Source organism: Chenopodium quinoa, unplaced genomic scaffold (assembly GCF_001683475.1).
Source record: "Chenopodium quinoa cultivar QQ74 unplaced genomic scaffold, ASM168347v1, whole genome shotgun sequence".
In the NCBI taxonomy this organism is placed as follows: domain Eukaryota; kingdom Viridiplantae; phylum Streptophyta; class Magnoliopsida; order Caryophyllales; family Amaranthaceae; genus Chenopodium; species Chenopodium quinoa.
In genome coordinates, this window is record NW_018744062.1 from 800,515 (window position 1) to 822,597 (window position 22,083).

Genomic DNA, 22,083 nt, shown 5'->3' on the forward strand with positions numbered 1-22,083 from the left:
CAGGATAGACCAGACAATACCATTGTCGGCTTTGTATCCCATATTCCATTGATCTTGGGAAATGAGCAGAATGACATAGAATACACAAGTTTTGGCAAGCAACAAATAAATCGAGCTCAACAGAACACCAATAGTTACGAACAGTATGAAACATATTTTGCTTAATTGAAATCTATTTAGTATCAAAATGTAGCTTTATTAGTGCTAATCAAAATTTAGTATTTGTTGGTATCCAATTGTTACCAAAAATATAACTTAGTATAAACAAGTTTCCGCTAAAGTATTTAATGAGTCGCGTTACTAGACAGACTTTCTCATATAATGAGAGGGTAGAGTTGTAGAGAGGCATATCTTGCACCATTACAATTTACAAGTTACAATATGTTATACTTTGTCTTACCATTTAACCATCTGACAAATTATGTAATGGCCAACGAATTCATACTTGTGTTTATTGTAGGTAATGATGGAACTTTTGTTTTCGCTGGAGTACTTATTTCAGGGTTGCTTAGTCGGTCAATTAGCGTGTTTTCTATGTGAGGGTAACTCTTAACAGACCAAATAACCCCTGACCGATCGAGTAACCTCGGAATAAGTAACTCTTGAATTAGCAGCCTCAACCACATAGGGTGACCAACTACATATAAGAATATTATTTAAGATAATTAGATGGAGTAGTATTAATATATTCAGTTCTACACAAAGTCTTATATATGGCTGGCCACACGGTGTGGCCATCCATTATGAAGGTTACTTTGTTAGTGTTATACGGGTTACACGTTCAGTTTTACAAGGGTTACTTTGTCAGTATAATAGGGGTTACTTGGTGTTAGGAAGATATGATAGAATATTTACAATATCTTATAGTTAGGAAAGATATAATTCTTAGCTATATTTATGTTATTATCTTAGGCTAGGATATTTAGTTTCCTAGTTTATGATTATCTTTGATATTATCTTCCTTGTGGCTCAAGGAGATCTCTTGTATAAATATTGGTCTTGATTGAATGAGAAGGACAAGCTATTGAATCATAATATTATCACTTGGTCAGTATTACAAGGGGTTATCGGGTCATTGTTACAGGGGTTACTTTGTTTTTTAATAAATGGCTACATAGTGTGGCCGGCCACACACAAGACGCACTGTCAATTCTAAAGTGAACAAAGAGCTTTTATCCAATCCTTTCTCCATCTATAAGTTTGATACTTATCCGGTGGTTATACTAATGTAATGCAATCCATTGTATGTAACAACTTATAATTAACGATTGGGCATAATCATTGTTAAATGCTTAATAATGGGGCTTCTTATCAGAAAAATAAAACTGTATAAAATATAGCAAAAGTTCTTTTAAATGGGCATTATAATTATAAATTTATAACTACTAACAAGTCACAATTTAATACATGGGTAAGTTAATTATTTAATTAGGACATTCTCAAATGAGCTTATAAAATATACAAAATGTTTAATTAAAGCCGGTGTACAATAAATTAGTGAATGGCGGAAGTTGTGGAAACCAATAACTGCCAATTATGTGGTCCCGCACGTGCAAACTCATGATTGCGAAAATAAAACTGCCAACAAAAAGCACTTTCTCTCTCTTCCTCATTCATTCACTCACCAGCTTCTTTCTCTCTCCTCGTTTTTACTCTGAATTGGCGATTTCTCTCTCTAAAACTTCCTATTTCGAGCGTTTTCTCTCTCCTCCATTGTTGATTTTCTAGCTTTTTCTTTCTTCTCTTTCACTTGTGAAGTTGTTATTTGCTTAATTCAGGTTCGTTTACTTATTTTTTGAGATTTTTGTTAGTTTAAGTTGTTTTGATTCTTCAATTTTTAGGTTTTTTTATTTTGATTTTGTTTTCGATTTTCGTAGTGTTTGATTCTGCAATGGTGAAGAAGAAGATTACAAAGAAGGCTGTAGATGCTGAAGAAGGTGTGTTTACTTAAATTTTTCATCATTTTTCAAATTTTTCAGTTGAACTTTCGCTTATATATGTCGAATTAGTAGTGCATGTTATTTTTTTATAGTTTTCAGTTGATTTTTTATGCATATTATGATAATTGAATTTGAATTTTGAAGTTATTATGTTTAATTTTGCGTTATTTTATTGTTCATTGTATATAATTGATTCAAAATTTGTTATACATGTGTTGTGGTGTTGTTATATGTGAAACAAATTTTGCATGTTTGTTTTCAGAACTTTATTTTATTCATTGCTTATTATTCTTCAAATTTTGTATGTTAGGTTTTAGTCAGAGAATGCTAATTAAACTGATTATTGGTTTAGGTTTTATGTTTTAGTTAGATTATGAGTATAGTAGGCATATCTGCATTGTGTTTGTGCATCTGTGTTTGATTAACATGCATATGTGCATTGCTCATTGTGTTTGAGTAATAGACATATGTGTCATATATATGCTTTGACAATGTTCACTTTATGATGTTAAAAGGGTGACTTTATGCTGTTAAAAGAGTCACTGTATGTTGTTAAATGAGTAACTTTTTCAGTTAAAAGGGTCACTTTTTGCATATAAAAGGGTCACTTTATGCATATAAAAGGGTCACTTTATGCATATAAAAGGGTCACTTTATGTTGTTAAAAGGGTCACTTTATGCATATAAAAGGGTCACTTTATGCTGTTAAAAGGGTCACTTTGTGATGTTAAAAGGGTTACTTTGTGCTGTTAAAAGGGTCACTTTATGCATTTAAAAGTGTCATTTATGCACATTATTCTATATTTTTCCATGAGTAATTTCTGAATTTGTAATTATTTCACTGTAATAATTAAATACAGTTGGTTCAATAGGTGGTTATCGTTATAAAATGCCTACAAAAGGAAAAGGAAAGCCTAAAGAGCATGTTAAGGCTAAACCAGTACCAAAAAAGACCTAGATAGCTCCTGAGAAGAGCAAAGCAGTACCTAAAAAGGCTGTGAAAATTCCTGAGAAGGGCTTAATTATTTCTAAGAGTGACAAACCAGAGTCTGAGAAGGCCAAAATAGTTCCTAAGAAGGCTAAAATTGTACCTAAGAAAGCTAATACAGTGGAAGATTCTGATTATGAAATGCTTTCTGATTCTGATTCTGAATCTTTTGTGTAAGTATACATATTTTTTTTTTACATTTTTAATTATATTTTGTTTTTATTTTATATTGTTTTAGTTACATTTTCTTTCTTTTTTTTTCTATGTAGGGAGCAAAGAAGCTTGATTGCAAGATGTAGACCCTATTCATTGGAAATTTTGCTGCAGAACTTTAGTCCTGAGCAAAAACAGGCTGTTGAAGAAATTGGTTTTGGAGGTTTATTACATCTTAAATTGAAAACTCTTAATCGTCAAATGCTACCTTGGCTTGTTGAAAACTTCAATGCTGGTAGCTGCATGTTTACCATCGCTACTAGTAAAGAATTTGTTGTTACTAGAAATGATATATGCGATGTGTTTTGCTTGCCTTTGAGTGATATTTGCGTTCCTGAACTTAATAAAAATTCTGAAGATGAAAGTGTAGATAAACGTATCATTCAGACATGGAGATCTGATTATGGTCTTTCTGGTAAGCAACCTCTTCATTTGTCGAAATTGGAGTCTCGGATGGTTGATTTGGTTGATGGAGGGGAAGAATTTAAGAGGTGTTTGGTTCTTCAAGCTATGTCTAGCTTTTTAGCTCCTACTACTAATAGGACTGTTTCATTGAAGTTGCTGAAAGCTGTTGAAAAATTTGATGAAATTAAAACTTTCGATTGGTGTTCATATGTTTTGAAAAAGTTAAAGAAGGCTGTTCAGAAGTATAAGGATGATGAAACTGCTCAAAATGTTAGTGGTTGTTTGCTGGCTTTGCAAATTATGTATTTTCATCGTCTAAATTTTCAAGGTGAAAAGGAAAGTAGTACTCTTCCTGTGATTCAACATTGGACGGATGTAAAGATTAAGAAGCGGATTAAGTTAGAGATCAAAGCTGGTGGTTATGGGCAGGGACCGTTGGATACTTTTACATATCCTGTGTCACGGCTTAATTTTAGGGAAACTGTTTTTAAGCCAACTCCTACTTTGGGTTATGATAAGGGTGCTTCTACAAGTGGTACCACTGGTCGCATTGTTGCATTTGAGCTTCCAGAAGGTATTATGACTGATGAAGAAATTAAAAAAATTTCAACTGATGTAAGTGTTCTGTTTTCTTATATGTTTAGTTATTATTGCTTTTTGTGTACAAAAATTACCCTTTTGTGTACAAAAGTTACCCTTTTTGTGTACAAAACTTACCCTTTTTGTGTACCAAAGTTACCCTTTATTTGCACCGAAGTTACCCTTTATATGCATTAAAGTTATCTTAAATATTAAGTTAAAAGGGTTACTTTATTCATACGAAAGGGTAACTTTTTTCATTTAAAATGGTCACTTTATGCATTTAAAAGGGTCACTTTTAGCATATATTTAGATTTCCTACTTATTTTATTATTTTTATTTGTAACATTTTTTTTTCTTTGTTCATATGTTTGTAGGTTGTTCATGAAATGTTTCTTTTGTTTAAAAGAAATATGGATGTTTTATTATTTGTTCAGTCAACTGGTTTTCAAACCTTGAATGATCTGATTACTTCTCGCAGAAGTGTTTCATTATCTTCTAATGATTCTGTTTCAGTTTCTCAAACTAAACTGCTACTCTCTGATCCTCATTATCTGAAGATTTTAGATGGTTTAATTGATGAGTGTAATAAAATGAAGTCTGTACATGATTTGTTTCGCGGTTTTTATGAACCTACAGAAGGTAACAAGATGTTGTTCCTGAAAAAGAACCTGCACAAGGTTTTAATGAAAATATTCCTAAGGATGATGACAATGGTCATGGAAAAATAGTTAATGAAGGCCTTAATGGTTCTGGACCTTCTGCTATCATTCCTGGTCCTACTGAAAATATTCCTGTTGGGCATATTGATCAAAATGAACCTCCTCGACGTATCTTCAGAGCAAATAAATCTCTATGCTCTCTGGACTGTGGACCAGTAGGTGTGCAGGTGCCTTTTGTAACTCTTTTTGTAAAGAGCAATGCTCGGATTTTCAAGAATTTGTCTCAGTTACATTTGGAAATTCTCGATTATTGTTTGCGGAAGGATGTTTCAATGGATAGAAAGTTAAGTGTCCTTTTTTATTATAATTATTTTTTTATCTGTTTTTTTTCTTATATTTTTTTGTTTTTTTTTAAATGTTGATCTTATTTTTTATTGTTTCAGTGAGAGCCTTGTTACTTTTGGAATGAACTTTTTAATTCCAAGAGAAGACATGGTGTCCCTTGTTGCTCCACTCAGGATTCGATGGTGCGTTATTGATTGCTTCTGTTTGTATTTGAATGAGAAAACATGTTTTCAGGCTACTGGTCCTCGAAAATTCTTCTTCGGTGTTAGGCAGAGTGTAAGTTATTTCATTCTTTTTTTTTTTATATCTTAACACATTTACTTTATATATATATATATATACTATTGAGATCTTATACTTTAATAGTTTGCATTCTTGCATGTTTGTGACAATATTGGCAAAGGTAACATTTCTAGTGTTGTTAAGGATTTGCACGACCTATGGGAAGGTTGGGTTAGATATGAGAATCCAGAATGTGATATAATGGATGTTGATCTGGTATATTTATTCTAAACTTAGTGTAATAAATTTTAAAGAGTTCTGTTTATGATATGCTCTGTTTAAATCTCTTTTAATTTTGCTCTTTCAGATCTATTTTCCTGTTGTTATTGAGAATCACTACATTTTGTATGTTATTGATCATACAAAAGAGTTGGTATATTATCTTGACAACATTATCTGGACTGATTTTGCTCTTGTTTATACAAAAGAATTGTGTTCAAAGATGGTATGTTTGTGTTTGTTTTTTTGTTATGTTACAGTTGATTCATTGTTTCCATTTTAACTTTTTTGATTTTAATGTATTCTAAACTTTTATATTTTATGTCAGTGTGTTCAAATGGGTGCTTTTCTTGGCAAAAGAAATCATCCAAAGAGTTCTCAGCTACCTTCTTATGGTTTTGAAGTTGTTGAGTTGGAATGGAGAAAAGAAAAAGTTGACAATTTGGACTATGGGGTCTTTGTCATGTATCACATGCTCCATTTTGTTGGCGAATCGTTTAAATTAAATGAACTCAAAACAGTAATTATCTACATAGTTTCTGTAGTTTTTTTCTTTCTAATGCTTTTATTAATTACATATTGATAATTTTTTTTTTTTTGCTGTTGTGAGATTAATGGAAGGAAATTTTACGAGGAGAGATCTGTACCACACTGGTGCTGTGTGATTTGAATGAATCTAGGAACGATGTGTTGTCAGAATTACACAAGTTCAACGAGAAGAAGAAAGATCCTGCTTATGTCAATGGAATTGAAGAAAGATTAAAGGCTGCAATTGTTGCGAAGAAGAAGAGAGAAACAGAAGAAAGAAAAATGGCAGCAGAAGCAGAAGTAAAGGCAGAGGGAGAAGAGGAAAAGACCAAAGGAAAAAGGGCAAAAAAGTTTACTCCTTCTAAATAGTGAAATAATTGATAGTTGTTAGCTGATTAGGTCAGGGGTTTTTTTTTAACAATGAAAAACTTAATGTTTGTGCATACATTAAGTTCAATGATGTAATTAAACTTAGTTTAAAGTCTTTAGTTGTTTTTTTGGAATACTGATGTATGTGCATACATAAAGTAATTAAAAGGTTTATTTTTATGTTTTTTATGGGGTAACTTTTATGCAGAAAAGGGTAACTTTTATTTATAGAAAGGGTAACTTTTATTTACAGAAAGGGTAACTTTTAAGCAAGAAAACGTAGATTTTATTGTTAGAAATGGTAACTTTAGCTATGAAAAGGGTCACTTTTATGTAGAAAAAGGTTCACTTTTATGTAAATGGTTTATTATGTGAAAAGGGTCACTTTTTTCTGTAAATTAAAAGGGTCAGGGGTTTTTTTTCTGTTTTTTATGGGGTAACTTTTATGCAGAAAAAGGGTAACTTTTATTTATAGAAAGAATAACTTTTAAACAAGAAAAATGTAGACTTTATTTTTAGAAAGGGTAATTTTAGCTATGAAAAGGGTCACTTTTATTTAGAAAAAGGATCACTTTTATTCATGAAAATAATTACTTTTATGTAAATGGTTTATTATGTGAAAAGGGTCACTTTTTTCAGTAAATTAAAGGTTCACTTTTCTGTTAAAAGGGTCACTTTTTGCTTAAAAAAGGTTCATTTTTTTTGTTAAAAGGGTCACTCTTAATTTAAACGTTTAACTAAATAAAGATATGCTAATAATAGTGTCAATCACATATTCATTAAACTAGTCACATAGTAAAAAAATATATATATATATATATAGTTTTAGAATACAAATTACATTAATTTTTAAAATAAAATGATCTAAAAAAATTCCTAAAAGAGTCTCAAATTAGGTGTTTTAGATCCAAATTCTGAATGTGGAGGTGGCAGTGCTGGTTTTCTTTTTCTCTTGCTTTTTTCAAGACCTCCTTTTGCTCTATTGCTTCTACCTTTTGTTACAACCCTTTGTGGATCAAGTATTGTTGGTACACTTGTGCTTGTACTCGATGCCGAAGAAACATCATCATTGCTATGATTGCTGTCTGCCACATCAGGAACATTAGAAGCAGCTTCTGCACTTTCTCTCTGGCAGCACTAGCAAGTAAGTCTTCCACCATTTTAAGAATGTTTCTGAAACTTTCTTCCATAAATTATCTTGTTTCTTCATTTTCTTGACTCTTTAAGATTAGGTTGTAGTATTTCCTTATCATTGTTTGTCTCCATAAAATATACTGATGTGTAGGATCCTGATTCTTCAACCTATCCCATGCCTCTGTTTTTGCAAACTTAGTCCATCTTTTTGAAACATACTTGTCTGGTATTCTTGTTACTGAATGCAAGTGTAGAATTCTGATGCAATGATAACATAACCATCCAGATGCTTCAAAATTTTTGCAAGTACACCATACATTCTGGCTCTCATGTATATAGTTTACTTGATGTGCAGACCATGGCTTGTCTTCTAGGGCTACCTGATAGAGTAGACATTCTTCATTTCTTCCAATCATTTGAACAGTTGTTGCCATAGAATATCCAAACTCCTCTTCAAAATCTCTAAAGAGTGACAAAGTGAAAACCTATTCACCAAAATCGTTTAGCTACATTTAAACTGGTATAATTTACGTGTAAATTATGTACTTATCAGTTAACTTTTTACCTGAGCAGCATGTTTTAGCATTCCAGATAGTGGCAATGAAGTGAATGTTATTGACTTGCTACAGGTAAACTCATCATATTTCTCTGTGCTTCTCCAACGATTGATTGTTTTCTTAAATATGGTATAAAATTCTGTCAAGGTAGTTGCTTTACTTGCTATGAATCCTATTGCATGATTAGTGCTTTCACTCCTTTGTGACGATAAGATTCCTGCTGAAAAGAAATCTCTACTAAGGGCAGGACACCATTTCTCTTTCAACTCGTACACTCTTTGGTACCAAGAGTGTGCTGTCAACTCATATTTTTGCATCATTGCTTGCCATTTTGCTTCAAATTCTTGTTCTGTCACACACATCTTTAAACACTGGTTGAATGCATACTTGAATTCTTTGTCTTTTTTAAGAGCTCCAAATCTGGTTATAGCATTTTGTTCCAAATGCCAGATACAAAGTCTATGCCTTGTATTAGGAAGCACCTACATTGAAAATAAAGGGGTCACTTTATGTTGTTAAAAGGGTCACTTTATGCTGTTAAAAGGGTAACTTTATGCATTTAAAAGGGTAACGTTATGGGAAAAGGAAAACATTATTGTCAGAATTTAAAATCTGTAAAATGTAAATATAAATCTTTTACCTGCTCAATTGCATTTGCCATTGCTTGGTCCTGATCAGTGAATATTGAAGTTGGTTTTTTATTCTCCATAGCTTTCAAGAATGTTTCTAGTAGCCAAATGAATGAATCTGTTTTTTCATCCCCAATAAAGCACATGCAAACATACAATTATGCCAGTGATTATTTATTCTAACAAATGGAGCACATATAAGATTATATCTGTTGGTTCTGTATGTTGTATCAAAGACAAGCACATCTCCATATATCCTATAGTCTTCTAGCATCATTGAATCTATCCAAAAGATATTGGAAATTCTTCCATCCTTGCCAAACTTAACTCTAAAAAAGAATTTTGGATCCTTTGATTGTTCCTGATTTAAAATGTTCACTAAATTTTGAGCATCTCTAGCCTCAATTTGTTCCATTCTTAACCTTGAGCAAAAATTCAGATGATCTACAACACTATGACCTATATTCTGTTCTCCTCCAGCCTCTGTAGCCATGTACTTGTAAGTGTCCATTGTAGTTAGACCTGAAGATTTCATTGTTTTTATTGCTTCAGCTTTTTCTTCTGTCATTTTTCTTTCAGAAGGATGCAAATAATGCCACTGTGACCTTGTTAGCTCATGGTTATGCTGAATAACATGAGCCACTACCTCAATCTTTCCTTCTTTATTCACTTTTGCTCTTATGCATGCCTTGCAATTTGATCTTGTAATGGCTACTTGTCTTGGCTTTCTTGTTTTCACATTCACATCCTCTTCATTAACCATTTCAACCAACTTTGTTTTCTTGAAACCTGAATTTCTCTTTCCTTCAGCAGAACACACATAATTTTTCTCAGTTACTATTTTTGTGTGTGTCTGGTATCTAGTTGTATGTTTTCGTATTGAAAACCCCAGTATAGCAGCATGTTTTTCATACAATTCCAAAATTTCTTCAAAAGTTTCTCTTACCACACCAAAAAAATGAACCTCTAAGATCTAAACCAGAAGCATGAATTGGATTTGTATCTGTTATTTAATACAGATATATCAGATTATAATCAAAGGCAACATATAATTCAATTTAGAGGAAACAAAATGGTAACATTTGTTCGAAAATAGGGTCACTTTTATGCATGAAAAGGGTGACTTTATGCTGTTAAAAGAGTCACTGTATGTTGTTACATGAGTAACTTTTTCAGTTAAAAGGGTCACTTTTTGCATATAAAAGGGTCACTTTATTCATATAAAAGGGTCACTTTATACTGTTAAAAGGTCACTTTATGCTGTTAAAAGGGTCACTTTATGTTGTTAAAAGGGTCACTTTATGAATATAAAAGGGTCACTTTATGCTGTTAAAAGGGTCTCTTTGTGATGTTAAAAGGGTCACTTTGAGATGTTAAAAGGGTCACTTTGTACAGTTAAAAGGGTAACTTTGTGCTGTTAAAAGGGTAACTTTAAGGCATACAAAGGGTTACTTTTTGCATACAATCTGAAATGTTTATAGAAATTACCTTCAGTTGCATTTGATTTGGTTGTTTGTTCTGAATTTGAATCAATTGATTTGCCAGGAACCACTTGATATTCTGCATTATCAATTGGTTCTTCTGCATTCTCAATTGGTTCTTCTGCATTCTCAATTGCTTCTTCTGCATTCTCAATTGCTTCTTCTGCATTGTTAATTGCTTCTTCTGCATCGTCTACATTGTTTATATTGTTGAGTATTGGTACGAATTCATCTCCAAAACTCTTTGTTTCTTCTTCTTCTATAATCGATCGATTTAAATCGATTTCAAATTCAGTTTCAATTTGCCTCTGTTTTTGTAGCAATTCGTGGATGAGATTGCTAAAATTTGTGGTATCGAAAGTCGAATTTTCCATTGATGATCGGATTCTCCAATTTTTGCGTTTATCGAATTCCTCAATTTGTAAGTTGTTTCACTTTCTCTACTTTAATTGATGATCGAAATTTTTAATTTGTGTGTTTTTCACCTTTTTTTTCTTCTCAATTGATGATCGATTTCTACAATTTTTGCGTTTTCTCACTTTCTCTCTCCTCAGTTCATGATCAAGAGCTGCGTTTTCTCACTTTCTCTCTCCTCCATTATTGTCTGCGTTTTTTTGATTTTGAGGTATTAAATTTCGCGATTTTGCTTTTTTTTTTTTTTAAAAAAAAAAAAACTAGTAAATGAGTGGCATGTGCACAATGTCCAATGTACAGTAAAAATACTGTACACCGGGTGCATGCAAAATGGATTGATAAAATATTCATGGTGCTGAGATACCAAGTATCAAGTATGATGGGCTGATACTATTTTCTAGTATTTCCACTTTGTTCCACGATTACTATTTATATACATTTTGTATCCACTATAATATATAGGGAGTACTCAAAACAATTATTTATATTATCCAACAAATAATATGGCCTATTTCATGAAATGAATGTGTGAACAACAAACTGCTCGATCTCTTTTGCCACTTTGCCGGCCACCGTAGACTTCCAATAAAATACAATCCTAAGGCCGTTTAGTTACATATGGGAATTCTTTCAAAAAAAAAAATTACATATGGAAATTAAATGCCTATAAGAAGCTACAATACATAATGAAAAATTTTATATCCTAGGAATTACTAAAATTGTATTTAGTTGAAATATAGGAAATATAAAAAGCACCATTTTGCGGAAAAAAAAAATCTTTTAAGAGCTTTATGGTTAAAAAAAAAACCATCACGTTCATTTTTTTTTGCTAGAGGAAACTTATTTCCTTGATTATCTTCTAATTAACTTAATTAGATTCTAATTTCCTCCAATTTCTTCTAATTTACCTCTAACCCACCTAATTACTTAATAATAAGATTTAATTTATACATAAAAAAAACCACCACCCCGACCACCAACCAACCACCGTTTCCCCTTCTTCCTCCCTTCCCCCTCCCCCTCACCCACCGAACTTGCCACTCAGATCCCCCCACCCCCGGCGACCTACCTCCATCGCCAGAGGACCGTCCCTTTCCCCCGTTGGCGACCTACGCCTTCCCTTCGAATTTTTGGATCTTATTTACTTAAACATGATCAAATCAAGTCCAAATCAATTGCAATTTGCTTCTAAATAACCCTAGCATCACATACATACATAATCAAAGCCAAAACAAGCATCCATTACAAGCAAGATACACACAATTAAAAAACCCCCAAATTAATTTTCTAGGGTTTTTCAAAATTAAAGAGGTGGTTGTCGGGCGGTGATTAGGGGGAAAGGGAGGATCATCTGGATGTGGAGGAGGTCGTTGAAGGTGGGGGGATCCAGACAGCGGGTCCAGTGGGGGGGTGATTCCATGGGAGCATGAAGGAGGCGGAAGGGGAGGGAGAAAGGGGGAAAGGGATCATGTTAATTAGAAGAAATTAGAGTTTAATTATGTTAATTAGAGGGTAATTAGGGATATAGGCTTTCTCTTCCAAAAAAATAAACGTGATGGTTTTTTGAAATAAAAATAAAAAGGTTTTAAAAGGTTTTTTTTTCGCAAAATGATGCTTTTAAAAGATTTTTTTGACAAATTTTCCTAATTTCAACTACTTTCCCAAAATTTTGGGACAATAATGTAATTTCACGCAAAATACATGTAGGAAATTTGAGTGACCAAGGTAGGATGTGGGAAATTAATTCCCATATTTTGTAGGAATTCCAAATTCCTTAGGAATTTGCACTTCCTACATTTTTGCTAACCAAACAACTACTCTTAAACACATTTTCCATGAATTTGTATTTCCCCCATTATTAAAGTGCAACCAAACAAGACCTAAGTTTTATTATCTAGACAATAATTGTACTCAGTTTCTCAACCCTTGGCCCAACCTAACTACAAAGTTGTGATAAGACATTTTTATTTAAATTTTAAAAAATTTTATTGTTATTTATTTATTTACTCGTAAATTTGAATTTGAAAACTCAATAATTATCATTGATATGTCCCTCATTTCAAATTAAACACTTTGATTTTTTGCACTTTTGCAAACTTTACTTCACTAATTTTTTTTTCAATTATAGATAAGGAAGATCACATTCATGTGAGATTTTGTAGATTTTCTCACTCAATGTGTATATTTAAAAAATCTACTTATTAACTTATTATAATAATCCCAACTTTGCCTATTTTTTAGTTTGAATAATCTCCACTTTCGATTATTCTGCAATAATCCCAACTTTCACGTATATTTTCTTTATTGAGTCCCAAAAATTGGCAACCTGTTAAAATGTTTTTTTTCCCTAATATGGCACGTGTCGCACATTTATCGATCTAAAAATGTAAACAAAAAAAAAAAAAAAAACGACAAACACCCCCCATTCTAAGCCCCATTGGAAGAACTCCCCCTTTCCCAACCCCATTCATTCCTCCTCACTCCCCAGTTTAACCGGAAACCTTCCCTCCATTCTCCACCTCCAAAACTGGCCCACCCCCCTTCCTTGTTTTCTTTCTCTTTCCCTTCCCCACCACAAAATTGCTGACCCTTCACCACTAAAACACCGGTTTCGTGGGGTGAGGGAAAGGTTTCGATTAGATTTTCGAGGGGTTGAGGAAAGGTTTTCGAGGGGTGGGAGAAAGGTTTCGGGTGGGGAAGGGGGGGGGGCGTGTTTCTAGGGTGTGGGTCTAGGGTGGTTTTGGGGTGGGTGGTTTAAGTCAGGGGCGGTTTCGGGGGTGTGTTCGGTCAACTGGATGTGGGAGAAAGGTAGTTTCGGCGGTGGGGCGAGGGATGGGGTGGCTATTGGACTAAGGGGCAGGGTAAGGGGGTGTCTGCAAGGCTGGGTATGGGGCTATTCAATTTTTATTGGATCACTCACATGTCGAAGCGTGTCAAGCAACCTATAATAAGGGTCTGTTCTCTTACGTTGAAATTCAGTTCAGTTCAGTTCAGTTCAGCTCCTAATTTCCTTCTCTTATAAAATATTCATTTCAGTTCAGCTGAGTTCAGTCAATGAGAACATGCCCTAATAGGTTGATGATTTTTGTTGACCGGTTTGGAATTAATTGATGAAAATGGAGGGGAAAGTTGAGATTAATAAAGAGAAATCAAAAGTTAATTATTCGAAATAAATCGGACAAAGTTGAAATTATTATAATAAAATTTTCAATTTATTATTAATAATTAGAATATTTAAGATAAATTTATGCATCGATATACGAACATATAAGAAGAAAAAAAAAAAGTACTCCGCATTAACTAATTTGAAACAAATGAAGTAGTCGGCATAAGCCAATAATGCCTTAACCCATTCATTGTGTTGGTGGCCTAAATTCCAAATTCGAAGCTAAGGGCAACCCAAGCGAAGCCAAGCAAAATTATTTGGAGAGTGATTGAGCTCCCAATGGCCAATACTAAACTAAGAACATCAAGATTTTTCTTTATTAAAAAAAACATGAATCACTTCATATGCTCTCCACGTGTGCACGTCTTATTCGACACATGTATTTTCATATCTCCTTTTTCTCTCTCTCCATTTTATTTTATTTTAAAAAATCAAATCTAATTTTTACCTCTCACTTTTTTCAAATAACAAAATAAAAAAATTATTAAATTAAAAAAATAACACAATACTGACCGGAACAAATTCCTGCGAATATCTTCACCGGAACTTCCATTTTCACTTTTAGAGAGAGAAAATTAGTGCTTAGAGAGAGAAAGTAAAAATACTCTGCAAATCAATTACCCCACAAAAATTCAGAATTAGGGTTCATTTAATCTTCATTCAGCTCAAAATTAGCTCAAAAAAGATTTAATTTTTAATTTACTTATAAAAGATTCAAACTTTGCTTTTAGAATTTTTTCTACAATAATCCCACTAAAATTTCAACCCTCTTTTTATTTTTAATCTTTTTTTTTTGTAGCTTCAAGTGTAAGTTTCTCTGTTCTTTTTGCTACCCTTTTTCCTCCCCACAATTTTGCTTCCATTTTCGGGTACTAAGAAACTTCAAGTTCAATCAAGAAATTTCAAGAAAAAGAATAGTATAATAGTATTAAGGGGGTTGTTTGTTTGTTATTTTGGTAATTTCCAAAAAAAAATCAACATTTGACTATTCAGGAGAGAGAGAAAATTTGGGTTTTTATGGGGTTGATAAACCCCGGATTCTTCTTTTGATGCAACATTAAAAGGTTTATTTTTAAAAAATTAGTTTGATTTTTTTGGGTTTTTCTGGGGATTTTTTTTTTTTTTTTTTTTTTTTTTTTGAAATGAGGCATTCAGGGATTATTTGAGAAAATTAATTGAAGAGTATGAGTATTGGAAGAGAAGAGAATGATTGTGGGTCAAACAACCCGAATTCTAGAAACGGGTCGATCACCGGTTCACTTGATGAGAGTCTTCTGGTTGACCCGAGGTTGTTGTTTATTGGGTCCAAAGTTGGGGAAGGAGCTCATGGCAAGGTTTATGAAGGCAGGTCAGATTAATTTAACCAAAAGAAAGAAAAAGTGAAATTGTTATTTTCATGATTTTGTGCTGTTAGTTATTCCCTTTTTTGTGATCGTATTGTTAATAGTGTTTTAAAGTTGCTTAATTTAGTGTGTTTATGTTTAAGTCTATAGTAATTTTGAATTCATGATGTTTGTTGTATTATTGATTGATGAATTGGCTAAGTAATTGCTGATGTCTGTAAATGTTTGCTGAATTTTGTTTTTTTTTTCTTTTTTTCTTTTCTTTTTACTGTTTTAGTTTTACTTTGGCCAATAAAACAGTTAAAAAATTTATAGAGGGGCTTAAGTTAAGAGTAGATTTGTATAATTGTATGCTGTCATCATGCTAATTAGACTGTAACAATAACAGCAATCGCAGCAACAACCCAGTATTAGTGCCTCCAACAGGCTCGAGATTAGGTCCGATGAGGTCCAGATGTATGCCGTCTTACCCCAGTTACTGTTATCTGTTATTATTTTAGATTGGGGTATGAAAGAATAGTATAGTTGTAAAGTGTAACCATTTTTCTGTTTTAGAATGAAGGGGGGTGGGGTTGGGTGGGGAGAGATAAGATGAGCTCTATAAACTTCATGTAATAGTAAAGCTGGCCTGAGATTAGTTCCGGATGTATGCTGTCTTGCCCCTATTACAATTGGTATTTTCGATGGGGATTTGAAAGAATAGGATAGTTGTGAAGTGTGAGCATTTTTATTTTGTGTAAGAAAGGTGGGTAGGGAAGCTACAAATATTGCGGATTATAATGCACGGAATTACTCCTATGATTTTCATTGTGCACTTAGTTAATGATGCTTATGAAGCTAAAAACATTATGATACACTGAATTTCATTCTTTAAGTCCTACATTTGACTTGATAAATGATGTCTTGTTGATAAATTTTTGGTGTAGTGCTTTATAAGATTGTGCTATGTGACTCTTATTGGTTAGGGCCTTTGTTAGCACCGTATGGGCATTGCTTTGGTATGTACTATGAGTTATTGCCTTATTGGTGTAGTAATTAATACTTCCTTTGCCTTAATGCAGATATGGTGACAGAATTGTGGCTATTAAAGTTCTTAACCGTGGGAGTACTACTGATGAGAGGGCTTTGCTTGAAAGCCGCTTTATACGGGAGGTTAACATGATGTCTAGAGTTAAGCATGAGAACCTCGTCAAGGCAGGTCTTTAATATTTGATTGGTGAATTGTTTGTGTCCCTTTTTCTTTTTCAAACCTCCCTATTCCTTCTATTCGTTGCAGCAGAGAAGCTTGTATTTTGCTGTATTTTTGTGGTTGGAAATCTACTTCAAGCATGTCATATATTTACCCATTATTTTTCATTGCAGTTTATCGGAGCTTGCAAAGACCCATTGATGGTTATAGTTACAGAATTGTTACCAGGCCTATCATTGCGGAAGTACTTGAACAGTCTTCGTCCAAATCAGCTAGAGCTAGATGTGGTGTTGAGTTATGCACTTGACATTGCTCGTGCAATGGACTGTCTGCATGCTAATGGAATCATACACAGAGATTTAAAGCCTGGTATTGCCAGGACTATCCTTTGTTTGTAGACTATTTTACATACTGATATATTAGGAAGTGAACTAAATATCAACTACCATATGTATTTTTTTTGTCCATATAACCTTGTTTGGTAGACTTGGGATGTAATGAGATTGAAGCATTAAAACTAGATTTTTTAATTTTATTTCTCATTTTATTCTACTTGATTTACAACTGTATGATGAAGTTTTGCTGCTTTTGCTCTCATTTTCTGTTGCCGAGTGTGTTTCTGAAGTATAAACTACGTATATTTAATCATTTCAGCCTTTCAGGTTGTGATGCAAATAACTCCTTTTCTTGATTTGTTTGCTTACTTATGTTGTGACAAATTTTTGTTCATTGTGGAGACTCTATATCGATTGTCTATTGTTATGCTGTTTGCAGATAATTTGCTGCTTACTGCCAATCACAAGTCTGTGAAGCTAGCAGATTTTGGTCTTGCGAGAGAAGAAACTCTGACCGAGATGATGACTGCAGAAACTGGGACGTATCGCTGGATGGCTCCTGAGGTAGGTTTTAGTTTTTATTTATTTTTTTGAGCGGTAAATTGATTTTTGTTGGATGATCTCAAATATGGTTCGAAAATACGGTTTTGGTCATGATCCCTAGAACGGCCTTGCGTGGCAGGACTAGAGTTGATGCATTGATTGCCGATCATGACGCGGTTGTTGCAATATGAATTTGATTACAAAGTCTTTTTAGAATTTTACAATAATTGTAATTTATAAGTGTTGTTAGACTATTAGAGGCATAAAGCCTCTACTGGGGAGACGTGAGGAAACTTTCGCTCTATCTAAAAATAGCAAGTAATTTTTGAGTGAAACACGGGATGTAATGTTTGATATGTTGAATCATTTGATTCTGATGAGATCGCGGGTTTTTGATGCACCTTATATTGAACTGTATGATTTTGGATTGATCAATTGAAAATCCCTTACAATATGGCTGTACTGAAACAATGCGGCCGTATTTTTGCACCTTGAACTCTATGCAAATTATTATAGGAAGAGGGCTACAACATGTCTAGTTATATGGTGTTTGGTTTATAAAGGGGTAAAGGAAAGAAGGAGAAAGGAAAGCTACTCCTTTAATTCTCCTAGGTTTTCTTTTTTTCTTTTATTAAAAAGAAAAAAAAAAAATAGTAAAGGGAAACCATGTATATCTATCCTTCCATCTACGACCGCCACTACCTTTATTCTCCACCACTACTAGTCTACTAGTGCCATTCCTCTATCGGCTCTATGCTTCCAACACCAGCGCCCTCCTTCCACAATTGTTGGACCGATGCCACCACCCCTCTCCCTATATATGTTGCACCCACTTCTCTCTCTCTTCTTTCTTTTAGATCTACTTCCTCCATTCCACACATATTGCAACAATTACCATTTTAGAAAATTTCACATATATTGCAACATTACCTTATTTGCACATGTTTTCTCTTTCTCTATCCTCATCAAGTGGTACCTTATCTTTATTCCTCTCTATCTCTTTCCTCTTCTTATAATATGTGCCCCTTCCCCATGTTGCAATATTAAGGGAACAAAGGAAGTATTATTTTTGATAGAATTTCTTGATGTTCAGGGTTGATTTTAGAGTAAGTGGTGTGCTTTTAAATGTTTAGAGTTGTTTTTATTGTATTTAGGCTTTACTGGCATGGTTACGGGTTTTTATTGAAGTGGTTTGGTGAAAGTGGGAAGGTTGGATGGTGGTGGAAGTGTGGTTTCGTGTGAGTTGGATATGTGTTCGGTAGGTGGGGTTGGTTTTCAGTGGTGGGTGGTGGTTTTGTAGGTGGTTGGGTGGTGGATTAGTGGTGGTGGGTGTTTTTGAATTTTTTTTTAATTAATTTATTATTATTACACGGAATTATCAAATTTGGTTCATGTAGCTGACCCCTCTTATGGCATTAAGGTTTTGATTGATTATTATTTTTTTTATATAAGTGGGTGAGTGTTTTTGAAGGGTGCGGCGACACCAGGGGTTATGTTGGTTTTGTTGTTGGTCACTTTTTCGGTGGTTGGGGTGGTTTTGGCAGAGGTTAATAATCCCGGCATTAGATGGTGGTGTTTTGGTGTATTGGGGTGGTCATAGATGGTGGTGGTAAGTTGGTTGGGTGTAGAAGAGTTAGGATGATTGCTTGGGGGTGTGGGAATCATGGTAGAAGAAAGTGGGAGAATGGAAGGGGTAAAGCAAATAATTAAATTAGCCTAATAAATGATAAGGGAATCATGGTAGTTGGTTGCCTTTCCCTTTCTTGAATCCCCCTAAACAATTGCCATTTGTTCCTCTAATTGTATACTTTATATTGCAATATACGACGATCCTCAGTTTTATAGGCATGTCTTGCCGACATATCACTTTGGTTTAAGCTATTTAATTGGAGTCAACAGAATAATCATATAAGAGATTCTAGCTAGATTATGTTCTTTAGTACTTTAGTTCTTAAATTAGTTATAGAGTGGAACCATGATAGTCCAGAGCAAGGATTTTCATTGTTGTAGGTTGTTTAAATCAGTTGATTGACCAAGAGACTACTATGTCCCCCCTTAGGTGCTTTCTCTTCTTCTATGCCCATCCACTCAATTTAATAACCGAAGGATGCCATGTTCTAGCTTCTGGCATAATGTAGGATTTACTATTAGTTATTTTAGTTGTGTCTAATGCTCTGTAATATACTGTCTTGTAGACTAGTATGTAATTTGCTAGATTATGTTGATCCCATGATTTCTTTTATCCTTTTGGTAAATCGTATGCACTATGATATTTTATTATTCATATAGATCCACGAAGTAGTTGCCTTTTACATTTAGAGAATTTGGATTGATGTGGATGTATTTCCTGGTTTAAATTTCCTTCTTTTTACATGAGAACCCTTATCTGAACTTTCTATCCCTTATCTGAGCTTATTTTTCCTAATTTGAAGTTTGAACTTATCCTAACTTTCTTAGTTGTTAGCTTAGCCCTTATCAAAGCTAATTTTTCTTTTGAACTTGTCTAAAGTTAACGCCCCAGTCTTTTAGTCCTTAGGATATTTTCTAAAGAAATAAAAAAATGTAATTTCCATATTCGTGGAACAGACAAAGGTTTATAAAGTTGTTGAAGATACTATAGGCTTTAAATCAGGCCAGAACATTGTCTGAGGTTCCTTCTGTAGTCTATGATAACCTTATATATGCATACTGGTTTGTTCTTGCAGTTGTACAGCACAGTCACTTTACGCCAAGGAGAAAAGAAGCATTACAACAACAGGGTAGATGTGTACAGTTTTGGAATTGTCCTGTGGGAGTTGTTGACTAATCGCATGCCTTTTGAAGGAATGTCCAATTTACAAGCTGCATATGCTGCAGCATTTAAGGTGTGTAGAGTTAAAATCTTTCTGCTGCTGCTAGGTGTCATTGTGCACAGCATATAATGATTCTTCTTTTTAATTATTTGCACCTTATGTTTTTATGGACGCTTTCTTTAATTTGCTTCTTGTAGTCCCGTTGTTTAAACCTGTTTCCTAACTACTCTCTCCGTCCCTATTGTAAGTCAACTTTGCTTGAGGGTTCAAAGCCACAAAGATAAAATAGGATGAAAAGTGAAGAGTTTGAAGTGACTAAGTAGGCGTGGATTCTGACTTTTGAAAAATCTTGCCGAAAGTAGGATGCTAACTGCCTAACTTAGAACTGGGACACCCTAAAAATTTTAGTATTAGCGAAACTTTGTGTTTTTTTTTAGCATGGTTTACTTTTAGTTTGCGACTGTTTCAATATAGAGCAATGTCTTCAAATATTATGTTTATTCTAGATTACTGTATGTTACTTTTATTTGGATAAGGGTTAGAAAGGCTACAATCCATTTGGACCTCTCTTGACCTTCCCAGAACACGGATCCTTACTAGGGGGTTGTTATTTGTACTTTACATTGGGTTGATCCTACTTGGAGGTTGCTGAAGTATGCATCTCTCTTCATTTAACTCAGAATTTCTTTATCGTTTTCTTATAAGATTTTGTTTGATCTTAAAAAGAATGTATTGTTATTGAATGGTAATTAAGAAAAAAAAATTGGTGAAATATACTCAAATTTTGGAAGTGTAGAGAAAAAGTAGTGCGAGGGAATGTAGTATGAGTAAATGTTGGGAGTTGTGAGAGGAAGGTTGATGGCTTGATATGATGGAGATACAATGTTTATTGAGACGAGCAAAAACGCAGGAAGATTATTGAGAGTTCGAGGGAGTATGTTAATAATCCAGTTTTGAAGGGGGCCTTTATACAAAGTTCGGGTTGTCCTTTGTTAAAAGCTAAATGCCCTAGCCCATAGTAGTATTCGTATAATTCCATATAACTATGATATATGTCTTTTAATGTGAGTTTCTGAGTAATTTTCTCGTCTTATTATCAATGCAGCAAGAGAGACCAAAAATTCCAGATGATATAGCCCCAGAACTTGCATTCATCATACAATCATGTTGGGTCGAAGACCCTAACTTACGGCCTAGCTTCAGTCAGATTATCCGCATGTTAAATCAATATCTCTTTACACTCCAACCACCAGCACCTCCTCCACAGACGTGCTTGCCAGAATCAGAGGCCAATCAGGCTGCTTCAACAAGTAATGGTGCCATTACCGAGTTCTCAGCACGTGCTAGGGGGAAATTCTCATTCATTCGCCAACTTTTTGCTGCTACAAAGAGGACAAGGAACTTGCAATGAAGAAAATCGGGTAAAATTTTGTGTTGAAACATTCAATAGACGGTTATTTTCTTCTCTTCCTCTTTTTTGTGTAATATCTTTTGATTAGTTGGAGAACTTGATGATTAGCTCAGGATGATTATTGAAAGAGATAGCATGTTAGTGAGGGAACATGTTCTTGTTCAGAAATAAAGGAAATACACAAGTTGTCAATATTACACCAACGTCCACTTCATTGTAAAGAAAATATGTATGGCTTGATCAATTTGTTGCTCGGCAAGACTCATTTAGAGTGTTGGATGTGGAGTAGTGCCGTAATGAGATGATTTATACACGTATATATCCTTCTATGTGGCTTGTTTCAGTTTTGGTGTATTTCGTAAAACATGTTTGTATGGTCTGTGTGATCATTCCTTGTGGTCGTTGTGGATTAACTAGATTACAATCTGTAAGCCTAATACGAAGTATGTCACATGGAAGGTTTTGAATCTTTCCTCTAATTCAGTCACCATGTTGCAATGCTGCAGCAAGGAAACTGCCTTTACTTGGTTCGTTGTGTTATCAGTTCGATTATAAACTT

At 33.8% G+C, this 22,083-nt stretch overlaps 2 protein-coding genes across 3 annotated transcripts; one reads left to right on the forward strand and one right to left on the reverse strand.

Annotated features, from left to right (window-relative positions):
* Positions 1-7,406: 7,406 nt before the first annotated feature.
* Positions 7,407-10,705, reverse strand: LOC110690777 (protein FAR1-RELATED SEQUENCE 5-like). Its single transcript, XM_021867667.1, has 8 exons — positions 10,393-10,705; positions 9,797-9,853; positions 9,046-9,654; positions 8,862-8,968; positions 8,230-8,703; positions 8,009-8,149; positions 7,884-7,922; positions 7,407-7,667 (listed from the first exon to the last, which is right to left on the reverse strand). The coding sequence occupies exons 1-8, from the start codon at positions 10,703-10,705 to the stop codon at positions 7,407-7,409; spliced, it is 2,001 nt and encodes a 666-aa protein (XP_021723359.1).
* Positions 10,706-14,205: 3,500 nt separating this feature from the next.
* Positions 14,206-21,867, forward strand: LOC110690665 (serine/threonine-protein kinase HT1-like). 2 transcript variants are annotated; one of them, XM_021867519.1, is made up of 6 exons: positions 14,206-15,259; positions 16,316-16,448; positions 16,617-16,812; positions 17,218-17,342; positions 20,027-20,185; positions 21,219-21,867. In XM_021867519.1, exons 1-6 carry the CDS (start codon positions 15,096-15,098, stop codon positions 21,522-21,524), a joined length of 1,083 nt encoding a protein of 360 aa, XP_021723211.1. In that variant the 5' UTR covers positions 14,206-15,095; the 3' UTR covers positions 21,525-21,867. The 2 variants fall into 2 exon arrangements, with proteins under 2 accessions (XP_021723211.1, XP_021723212.1); XM_021867520.1 differs by having other exon boundaries at positions 15,122-15,259; positions 16,316-16,452.
* Positions 21,868-22,083: the final 216 nt, after the last annotated feature.